General features: G+C 38.3%; 1 protein-coding gene across 8 annotated transcripts in view; it reads right to left on the bottom strand.

Moving 5' to 3' along the window:
- Nucleotides 1-12,323, bottom strand: part of heatr5a (HEAT repeat containing 5a) — a 122,582-nt gene that overhangs the window by 43,640 nt on the left and 66,619 nt on the right. For all 8 annotated transcript variants that reach the window (XR_012098258.1, XM_073040062.1, XM_073040057.1 and 5 more), the window contains 3 exons: nt 7,802-7,992; nt 5,093-5,252; nt 937-1,126 (listed from right to left, as the gene is read on the bottom strand). Coding sequence is in view for 7 of the 8 variants with exons in the window: in XM_073040062.1 (XP_072896163.1) it covers nt 937-1,126; nt 5,093-5,252; nt 7,802-7,992 (541 nt within the window). In the remaining variant the exon portion in view is untranslated. The remainder of the gene's footprint in view (nt 1-936; nt 1,127-5,092; nt 5,253-7,801; nt 7,993-12,323) is intronic.

Here is a 12,323-nt window from a genome sequence, read left to right as displayed (position 1 = left end):
CTCTTTCAACAGACAGCTGGCTCCACACCGAAAGAATTCTTCCCATATCGCACAGCTATCCCTGGTTTCACCACAGATTCTCTTATCTGCAAGTACTGCTTGATTCCTATGCCACCAAAAACTGTTCTTCTAACATCCAGATGAGGATGAGCAGCAACCCTCTTCATTTAAAAACTGACTTATTGTACATATCCATCAGAAGCTTCACCACTGACTCGAAACCTTACTTGGATACTGGCATAACCTCGGCACTTATTTTCCAAAGCCTCATGCTCCTTATATCCATTTCCTCCTTACAAATGAACCTTTTTGGCTAAACCTTGGACAATCTCTAAGCTTTGGAGAATCTTGGACTCTCTTTGTGACTTGGTGTCAGATTCTTTCAAATTCTGTGTTTGATAAACAACTTTGGAAGTTTCAATTAGAGTAGTTAGTAAAAGTATGGTATCGTTAATTAGCCAACAGATCAATATATTTGTGTTTTTTTTTACAGGACTTGAGGCAAAAGGCCTTTAAGGTTAAGTAGAACTTATCAACACTTTTGAAAGTGCCAACTTGTGGCTGTATACTATACATCACACTCATCTCAGCACCTCTCACACTTTTGCTAAATGCCTAATAAAAATCCATCATGACTATTTTTTTGTTCAAATCAACTTACCCTTGGCCTTTTTCTATGCAGTCTTCAAACCTGATCTCCAGTAGACACTACAATCTCAATCAATAGTCTAAATTAAACTAATATGTCCTAATTATCTACCAACATTATACTTCAACTAAAATACATCTCTTCATAGGCAAGAATACAAAAGAAAACATTTAATAAAAACACAAAACTAATATTCTAAATCATGCAAATCTTAAACATTTAACATCCAATGGGTTGTAATTTTCCAATATACTATAAGCAAGCTGATTACAATAGAAACACATTACCTTGCAATTCTGGCCCCAATGTGGTAATCAGTGCATTCAAACAGCGACCCAAACTTTGATGAACCTCAACATGTGCTGGAGGTACACTCAGCAGCAACAATGAGACAAGAGACAGACTTGATTGCACATGGGCATTATACATTGGGCCACTGGAATCGATTAACAATGATAAGGAGTGCAACGCCCAGGTCTACAAAAGAAGAGACAAGCATTTATAACTCTCTACATTGTTTCTTTGAATATTACTTTTTAACATAACAGCTGCATGATCAGTAATACTAATTTTGCTGATAAGCCTCCTTTATAAACCTATAGTTACATGGCCCCAAGAAAGCAAAGCAATGAATGGATGAATTTCTTGCATTTGACTGAGAAACCAATATTTATCTTCTCTAAAATATGTACCATCTTACCCTCCTATCTACTTCCCAGTCCATTTCAGCTAATTCTTGTCCTCATGCTATTGTAACTGTCTTAATTTAAGTTTCCCGATTCAGAAACAATTTCTTACCCTCAAACTTGAAATTCTATCATGCTATGATCACTCTTTCCAAATCTATGGCTTTTGAACATCATCATTGATAAATTTGTCTTGTGCCACAATATCAGATTGATTGATTTTTCAATACAATGGTCCAAGAAACAGTGAAAGAAAGGCACTGCTAGAAAATAGCTGAAGAGGCCCTTGTCCTCTCAACCTTCTCACCATTCAACATGATCAAGGCTGTTCTGGCCCTAGGCCTCACCTTTTTTGTGCCAGGTCCCCATAGCCTTCAGCACCTTGATCTTCTGAAAGTTTATCTACTTCGTCCTTATATACCCACAATGATCCAGCCTCCACAAAACTCTGGGGAAGAGACTCCCAAACATTTCGCACCTTCTCCAAGAAGATCCTCCTATGCACCTCAATCTTAAAAGGCTTTTCCTTGTAACTATGTCTCTTCATTCAAGATTCCTCCATATGTGGAAATACAGGAAGTGCCAGTTAATTGGACCATTGGTTAATTGGGGCAGCCACTTATTGGGAACAACTCATAAAGAACAAAACCTAATCGAGAAAATAGCTGGGATTCCCTTCATTTATTTGAGACACTATGCTGCTTAATTGGGGCAGGACACGGTTGCCGAACAATTTCTAACAAGCATCAGACACGCGCACTTGTGTGGCTGTTAGACACTACGCTATGTTTAGAGAGAACAGTTTTTAAATTGAGTCAGTTGTGCGTGCTAGTGCTCAGAAAGTAGTGATTTTTGACACTAAGTTGGGGCAATACACTGTAGTCTAACAGTTTCTAACCAGCGTCAAACACATGCACTTGTGTGCCTGTTAGACTCTACACTGTGCTGAGAGAGAACAATTTTTAAATTGTGTCAGTTGTGCTTTTGTTCAAAAATTGCAAAGAAATAGGCAGTAAGACAATTCAGAACTGTTTTGCTCACTGCAGTTTCAAGCAATCAGTCTTGGAGATGCTAGAAACGGCTGGGAGTGAAAATGAAAAAATATCACTACTTCAGCAAGTTAGGAACTACGAAGAATCTGAAGGCATTGACAATCATCTTGAAGGTTATAATGAAAATGATGATTTGGAGGATGCAATCAATAGATTTGCATGAAGTCAGTCCATTATCTACATGAGGTGTCTATGCTGGCTTACTTTACTCATTTACAGTCAATCAAAAGAATGTGGCATCATACGCTGAATTCCTCCATCGATAACTATTAGGAACCAATACACAGTTTTACAGTACTGTAGTAGCATTGACAGTGTTCTAATTTGTTCTGTATTTCACTTAAATACATAAATTGTACTTAGTTCCTCTTTTTTTATACCTCTATACCTTTTTAAATGTTTCCATGAAAATTTGACCAATTGGGCCAAAATGTACTCGTCCTGATGGGTTATAATGAGCTGGAATCCACTGAATTTCAGTATCTACAATGTCATGTCCCCTTATAATCTTACATGTTTCACTAAGGCACCTTTTATTCCTTTTAACACCAAGTATACATCAAATTTAACTTACGACAGGACAACCCACACCTTGGAATTATGCGTAAGAATCTCTTCTGATTACATCCAATACCAGTACATCTTTCTATTAACAAGGAAACCAGGTATAGCCTTGACGGCATCCTCTGCAATTGTAAACTGCAACTCCCCTTGTAATAAAGGCCAATACTGCACTTTCCTTCCTAACCACTTGATGCACCAGACTGCTTAACTTGCTTGTGATTAATAGAGGATCACTGAGATATCCATGTCCTTTGCACAGTTTTCAAAGTTACATTCTATACTCTCTTGCAAGCAATTAATGGAATTTAGAAATAACTGGTTCTTCTAGCACACGACTAGTAACATCCTTCTAGCCTGAAAAAGGCCTTCAGTAAAGCAGCTGCTGGGGAAAGGCCTTTTAATTATTTTCAGCAGTGACTTCTTACACATACTATTTCTCATCTCCATTAAAAAATGATCCAGCATCTGCGATTTCTGAGCCAATGTTATTCCTCTCCGCTGCTGTGATTTCACCCTTGATTAGCAGAGCTACCTCATTTCAAATTTTCTTTTGGCCATTCTTTCAAAATATCAAGCACTCCTAAATATTAAGTTCCCAGTATGGGTCACCTCACAAGCTTCCCCAATGGCCATATGCAGTGTCATTAGCTCATCAATCTCCTGTGAATGCAGCATATTTTCAGATAAAAGGTCTTGAATCCTATCCCCTTTATTACTGCAAGTTTTAGTTTGTGTACTACTATACTTGTGCACTCTTCTTCCACCACACCGGTTATCCTTACTGCCGTCATCAGCCTGCGATATTAGCATTTCTTCTTGCTTTACCTTCTGAGATACCCCTTCACCTAAAACTTATAATCCTGCTTGCTTTCTCCCCTTCTGTTTCTGCCCTCTGGTTCCCTTACCAAGCTGGTTTCAATCCTCCTCATCAGCACGAACTAACTCTCCCTGCAAAGATACTGATCCTGTGCTATTGAGCTGCAATCTAGCTGGTATGTAGAGTTCCCATCTCACCCAGAAAGTGGCCCAGTTCCTCAGGTATCTTGCTCTTTCTCCCTTTCTGTTAAAAGTAGCTTAAATAAAATACACTATTTTTTTTCATCTTGTTTATGGAGGGTGAGCAGCATAACCAGGTTTACTGGGATTAGACTAATACCTAATAGCATAATGGATTGCAATTACATCTCACTTAAATCATGCTAACTTTAACATTTAAGACCTTTTACTTTCAAAACTGCAATACCACGTACTGTGAAAGACTATTCACTGCCTCAAACATGGTAGCGCTACATCTCAACTAAATTTGCCAGTTTGGAATAAAACTTGGTAAGCATCTGAATAAAGCATCAATAAAGAAAGTTATGATTCTGGCAAGCACATATCAAGGAAAAATCTGTCCAGCATTCATGTGCAAGTAGAATCTAGCATCCTCCTTGCTGGATGTTATTTTGAATCCAATGTTAAAAATATCATTCAATTTCAAGCAGTTCAAAGTAAAAGTTAAAAATAAAGAAATAAATTTAAATTGGTTCATTGTGTGCTCCACACAACATGAAGAGGTAAAATCGATGTATTTGGACTTAAGTCAAATTGCCTAATGCAGGTATATTTGATGTGCACTATATTTGACACAATAGACAAATATGGTCACTTACTTCACGACTTGAAATCAACCAAACAAAAATATTTAACATTATTGGACACAATTTCACAAGATTGTGTGATGAAACAGTTTGGAATAATATTCCAATGTGTTTGCAACATTAATTAAATACACAGTAAACTTCCAACAATCTGAGCAACTTTTAACAACTTTACTGCTGAATGTTTATGGCAAATATTTGCATATTGTTACTCTTTCAAATTCTCAACTACAACAGTTCAGAAGAGACAATTTATAGCAACTTGAAACACATGTAAAATGCTGAATTGGCAAAATGATCTTCTACATTACAGAAGAATCTGTATATAAATAACTTGCAAATCTCTCAAGACATAGCAGGCAGTTCAGAATAGATTCACATAATTAGATGAATCACTGGTAAGACTTTAAATAAAGCACCAGTCAAATATTGGAGTCATAAAGAGGATTTATAAACATAATGTTCATGCTACTGATTCCATATGCCAAAAAAAATTACCTGAACTTCAGGGGAGGTATTATCTTGAGACAAAGTATGAAGGATACTGACACAGGCATTTAAATGTTGGTGTGAACCAATTCCTCCCAGGTACCTGTAAAGGGAACCAAGGGCCATGGAATGCCCTGTGCGAGAAATCACATCCCTTGCAGATTTCAACCTGAAGTTAAAATAAAAATAAAGATTTTTTTTGTCCACAAGACCCCCCCCAAAAAATTGCATTTGCTTTAACCTACAAGTTAACTGCCAACTAAAACAAGTACACAAAAAGCAGATCACATCCTGGTTATTAAGTCAGTAACTGGACTGAACAACAAACTGATAGAGTATAGGCCATCCATGTATTTTCATTAAGCAATTGCCTTCAAGATTCAAGATGGTTTAATGCCATTTCCTGTACAAAAGTGTAAAGGAGAATGAAATAATTGTTACTCCAGATCCATTGCAGTAGAAGAACAAAACACTGAGATAAAGAACACAATAATAAAAAAACACAATGAAAATAAATATATAAGATAGCTTATTTCATCAAGATAAATTGATGGATTTATGAATGATAGATTCTTAGCTTAAGCAGGTGCTTCAACTGAAGAGAAGATGGTTTAGTTAACTTTGTACTGTTAGACCTTTTATTGAAAATGTTTTTAAAAACCCTGATTTCTTAAGCATGTGGCCACATGGTGATTGAAGGAAATCATGCCAAACATTTATTGAGGATGTAACAAGCAGGATAAGTTAAGAGTTAGTGAACATAAAACAATTGCATTTTCACAGAAATCACAGAATAGTTACAGAAAGTAATTCTCATAATTGCAGTCCAATGAGGAGCAATCCAGTTCATCCCACTCCCCCATCCTTTCCTGGAAATCCCACAGCTCATTTTCCTGGAACCATTTCTATCAATTTTGAGTCCAGCCGGAATCTTAGTTTAAATTGCCATTGTTGAGTCCCATCATAAGTAACATCTCTATTTTAAAGTATTTTATTGTTCAATAACATTCTTTCTTGTCAAACTTTAAATTCACATTTACACATTTCAAATCAATTTCAATTCCATTGAAATTGGGGTCTTATGCTCAATGTCTAAATTATTGATATAATTTTCTATTACAGGACAAAACCTTATTTTACTATTATCACTGTTCCATGCATGTTTCCAGAATCACACAAAGAAATCCCATTTTCCTGATGAGCCAAGATCGTATTACTCAACAAATTTTTCCCTATGTTAGTTAAACATGATTTGTGTTTAACTAATCCAGGTTGGCTTTCTTTAATCAATCAAGAGTTGTCTAAGTGACTGCCAATTCTGACTGACAAATGTCATCCACCCAACCTCCAACCAAGGATAAACTGACTGTCTGAAAATCTTCTAGCCAGGAATATATTTGCCAAATCAATGAACTAGTTGAACAGAAAACAACATGGATAGAAGGATAAGTTTTATATTGGCAAATTAAAGGATCAATTCCGAAGCCTCAGTTATTTTAAATCTATCCAGATCACTTAGAAGAGGCTATGAGTATAGCATCCAAGTTTGCTGGAATACAAATCATAAATATGCAATAGGTTGAGAGGACAAAAGACATGCAAAGTGATAGGGACAAGAGAATGGCAAAAGAAGGAGGGCAGAAGGAATATACGAGGGAAATTTGCAATGTTATATACTTTGCTATTGAAAAAAGAAAAACAGTCAATTAAACATCAAGAAATTATGTGACAATATGGACATTTGCATTTATATTCATTCATAGAGTTATGGTGTCACAGATAAGGCCAACATTGATTATCTACCCCAAAAAGCCCTTACCTCAATATTGAGAAAGGAGAGAGTGATTTTGAATAACCACTTCATTGGGAATGATGAGAGAAATTTCTTCACTGATGGGGATAGTTCTGTTTAACAAGTGTCAATTATTTCAGCTTCAGGTATTGGTGCAGGACTCCCTCAGTGGTATCCGAGTCCCTCTATCTTTAGCTTCCACCCTCTATGGTTCAGTTAGGAGTTGGGATGTTTATTGATGACTGCATAATGTTCAATTACATTCACAACTTTTCAGTGAAGAGGACTCTCTTTCTCCCAAAAGGCCAATACAAAGACCTCCATGAGGCAATGAGGTGGTTGCATGTCATCACCACCACTGAGCTGATACTCAAATGGACAACCAACCTAAATATCGCAAAAACTGGCATCTTAAAGAAAGTTGATTTCCTTCCTGATTCAGGGTTATTCAGTAACGCACAGATGGTATTCAAATTCACATACATCTGTCACTAGAGAAATGACTGGGGTGGCAAGTTGTATACAACTTTCAATGGTCTTGGCAATGCAACCAACACAGAACAATTTACCCATGCTTTTGATTAACATTTTTTTTGGCTGAGTTAACTCTCACTTTTTAAATTTTCAGTACAAAGATGAAACTAAAAAAACTAATATTGAGATGGAAATGGTAAAATAATAGCATCAAATTACCTGACTGAAGTTTGATCACAAAATATAGAAAATTTGTCATGCCCAACACAAGTTTATTTTATAAATCCTCCACTGTTATCATTATCATCATTATGACTACCTTGGGGGGGCGGTGTCATCAATCATCCCAAATATAACTGAACAAGCACACAAAACATGATGATCAAAAGAGCAGGCCAGAGGCCAAATATCTTGCAACAAACCAGAAGATTAATTGACTTCAATTTACTCACTTTTCAAAGCTCATCTGCGACAATCTAGCAGTGAAGGCACTGTCGGCAACCACTTGTGCCAGTCTGGCCAGAGTCTCTGCTGCAGCACATCTTAAAAGAATATTTGAACTTTCCAAGGAACGCATTACCAGAGTCAGAGCAGGTCTCCTCACCTCTTCTGGGCCCAAGATTCCTTTCATACGTGCTAACCTCTGGAATATAAAATCAGAAAATAGCATATGGCATTTAAGCACATTTATAATTTCTTTTGTTGTCAACATTTGATTTGAACAATAAACAAGGATTTTACAACCAATGAATGTACCAACCACTTTAAAGTCAAACAAGTTCTCATGAACAGTTACTTTTGCAAGAATAGAAATAGCACAGCCTAATTGTGCACAAGGTCATACAGGTAGCCATGCAATTATGGCCACTTCTATTAAATTTGATGACTCATGTGTAATAGAGGCATGCAGTGATTGAGGAATACAGCAACGATACAGACCCTTTGGCACAGTGAGTCCAGAATGCCCACCAACTAGTCCCAATTTCCTGCATTCGGCCCATATCCCTCAGCCTTGCCCCTCCACGTACCTACCTAAGTGCTTCTTAAATGATACCACTGTACCTGACTCAACCACTTCATCTGGCAGCTTGTTCAACATACTTCCCTCTCACTGTGCGCAAACATTTTCCTCAAGGTCCCTTTTATATCATTCCCCTCTCACCCCAAATGTATGTTGCTGTTGTTCCTTTCCACACCTTGTGGCATATCAGGCGGCAACCTTGCAGTTTCTTTTGCATTTTTGTCTGTTGTTTTACAAGGTGAAGTTGCTAGCTCGATGCTCAACTCAGCACCGATGGAAAGTGTGCCAGATTTGAACCTGGGACCACTTGCCTTGAAGTCCGGTGCGGATGCCACTACACCACTGGCTGTACCCCAAATATATGCCCCTTGTTTCAACTCCCGTAAACTGGGGAAAAGACATCATCAGCTATATCTATTCCTCCCGATATTATAAAACACATGTAATGTCACCTCTCATTCTCCTAAATTCCAAGGTATAAAGGCCTGGCCTGGCCAACTTTACCCTTTAAATTAGGACTTCTGGTTCTAGTAACATACTTGTAAATCTTTTCTGCACTCTTCGCAGTTTAACCACATCTTTCCTATAATAGGAAGATTAAAACTACACACGGTACTGCAAGTTTGGCCTCATCAATGAGTTATGCAGCTATAATTCCTATACCCAATGCCCTGATTAATGAAGGTCAGCAAGCTAAATGCCCTTTTCTCCATCCTGCCCACTTAGGATGCCAACTTTCAACAAACTTGTACTCTTAAATCCTTCTGTTCTGTTAAATTTCCTAGTTGTTGATTATTCATTGTACAAGTCCCACGCTGATTCATCTTTCCAAAAATGAATCACCTCCTTCATATTTGTATTGAAATCTATCTGCCATTCCTTGAGCACTTCCCTAACTAATCAAGATCCCCTTGTAATCTACGATAACCTTATTCACTATCAATAACACTTCCTGAGTTGTATCATCTGCAAATTTACTGATCAAACATTGTGCATTCATATCTGAATCATTTATATTGTTACGCCTGTGCCCCCTCCTTTCTGAGAATCGCAAGATCGCTATTAATTCAGGTCAGGAGACCCAGGAAATGAGAGAGAGACGTTTGGAATGTCTTGGCCCCTCGGCGATACAAAGCTACGGGAAACGGCCATTGTCTCTTGGAGATGGAATGACCAAAAGTGGGCTGGTTGAGGGGAGGCATCCCTCCACCCTGATTGACATCTGAGACCCTGTGAGTCAGGATAAAAGAGGGTCTGGGGGAACAGCCCCTTCAGACGCACTAGAAGAAACGCTAGAAATCCTGTAACAGCGTAATAGCGAAAGCCGGTGGGAAGTCCATGTGCGTCCTTTTCCATTTGCCTCGGAATTGGTGGGCCTTGCCACGGAAGAATGGCTTTAGCTAACACAAAGGAGAAATCAGCCCCAACGACTCTCGAAGGATTGACATCATAAAAGGAATGGGCAAGTTTTAAACTCTCTCTCTTGACTCCAACCAAAGGCTGCAGCCTGCAGCTTGAATGAACTTGAGTGACTTTTATATTTCCATCGGACAATACATTATCCCCCAGACAACGATAGAGCTATTTCTTATTGATTATTATTATACCCGCGCTTTTAGATTTAGTACTGACGATGTATGTTATCTGTATGTTTGCATCGATGTTATTTTTGTGTATTTTTATCAATAAATACTGTTAAAAATAGTACCATCAGACTTCAACGGACCTCTCTATCTTTGCTGGTAAGTGACCCAGTTACGGGGTACGTAACAATATAAATTGCAAATAAAGGTCCCAACAACAAACCAAGCGGCACACCACGAGTCACCAGCCTCCATTCTGAGAAATAATCTTCAATTACCTCCATCTGCTTCCTACCTTAGAGCAATTTTGAATCCACAGAACTAGCTCTCCTTGACAAAAGCCTTACTAAAGTCCAGACAGATAACATCCATTGTCCTACCCTCATCAAGCCTTTTGATTATCTCTTCAAACAATTCAATGGTTTGTCAAGCATGACTACCCCTCCTGATTAGACCGTGTCCAAATGCCAGTTAGACCTTGTCCCTCAGGATTTCCTCCTGTAACTGCCCCACTACGAATGTCAAGCTGACTGACCTGCATTCCCTGGCTTGTTCTTATTGCTCTTCTTAAAGAAAAGAACAATATTAGTCATTTTCCAGTTTTTAGGAACTTCGGTGTCTAAAATTGATGCAAATATCTCTGCAGGGGCATCCACAATCTCCCATCTAGCCTCCCATAACGCCTGAGGGTGCACATGGTCAGGCCCTAAGGATTAATCCACCTTAATGCACTGTAAGGCTGTAAATGCCTTCTCACAAAACACTGGGGAGAAATATTTATTAAAATGCCACCTATCTGCTGTAGCTCAAGACATAGAATGCCCTGCTGATCTCTGAGTGGACCTACTCGTTCTCTATCCACATTTTCATTCTCAATATAGCTATAGAACCTCTTGGGACTTTCCTTCTCCCTAACTGTTATATCTAAATCATACACTGTTTTTACTCTCCTGATTTCCCTCTTTAGAATATTCTAGATCTTTTCTATAGTCATCAAGGGATTCACTCAATCCTGACCTGCTAAAACCAAAGTACACTTCCTTCTTGAACAGATCCTCAACTAAGGTCCCCTAATGCCTTTACCTTGCTGCTCCTGAACACTTGTGATCACATTCTGAAAAGCCTCCCAAATACTATCCATTCCTTTTCTTTCAAACAAGCTCACCTAATAAACTTCTGTGAGATCCTGACTAACTCCCCTAAAATAAGTCCTTTGCCAGTTTATGGTCCTAACCTGTGGACCTGACCTGTCTCTTTCGATCTTCATCTTAAAATTAATAGCATTATGGCCACTAAGGCAAAATTGCTTTCTGATGCAATTTCAGCTACTTGTGCCACCTTATTTCTTAAGAGAAGGTCCAGTAACGTACCCTCCCTCTACATTTTGACTTAGGAAACTTCCCTGGACACATTTTACAGATTCCGCCCCTGGATTCCAGATGACCCAGTCAACAGTGGGGAAACTAAAATCTTCTATTAATGCAATTCTATCAGCCCTACAACCATGAGAAATTTCTCTACACACCTGGTCCTCAAGTACCCAATGACTGTTGATTGGGGGGGGGGGGGGGTGGCTATAATGTAGCTAATCTAGAGTGACCCTGATCCTTGCCTTGCTGATATGACCCCACTGGACAAATCCCTCAAGAATGCAATCTCTAAGTATGCTGTTGTGTTCTCCCTTATCAAAAAACCACACCTACTCCTTGCTTACCTGTACCTCTAGTTGACATGGGCTGTTTACTTGTAGCATTTGTACTCTGGAATATTGAGTTGCCAGTTCTGTGTTTCTTACAGCCATGTTTCCATTATAGCTATGACATCTCAGTCCTCAGAGCCAACCTATGCTCTGAGTTTGTCTGTCTTGACTGTTACATCTCCAGCATTAAATTAAGTGCAGTTTAACTGAATATTGTTTTCCCTGTCATTACTATGCCCCGAGCTATCCTGATTAGTACACTTGCTCTTGCTGACTACTGCTTTATTCCACAAATTCTAAGTTCAAAGTAAATTTATTATCAAAGTACATATATGTCACCATATAAAACCCTGAGATATGTTTTCTTGTGGGCATACACACTAAGTCCAAGAAACACAATAGAATCAATGAAAGGCCACACCCAACAGGATGGACAAATATCCATGTCACTCATCCATCTGAAGCCTATACTTTAGGTATTCTTAAATATGAATTCTTAAATATTTTATAAGCATAGATCTGATAGAAAGGCCAGTACAATAGAGTATATAACTGAAAAACAATTGTAAATTGTAATCTCGAGAGAGTACCATTACTTGAAAGTGAATGCTTTATCTTAAGAGTTGTTTTCTGAAAGCAGTGACAATTGAGTTGACAGAGAAACCATAGAC

Source organism: Hemitrygon akajei, chromosome 3 (genome assembly GCF_048418815.1).
Source record: "Hemitrygon akajei chromosome 3, sHemAka1.3, whole genome shotgun sequence".
Lineage (NCBI taxonomy): Eukaryota > Metazoa > Chordata > Chondrichthyes > Myliobatiformes > Dasyatidae > Hemitrygon > Hemitrygon akajei.
Note: the sequence above shows the minus strand (reverse complement) of the source record. Positions and strands in the feature narration are given on the sequence as shown.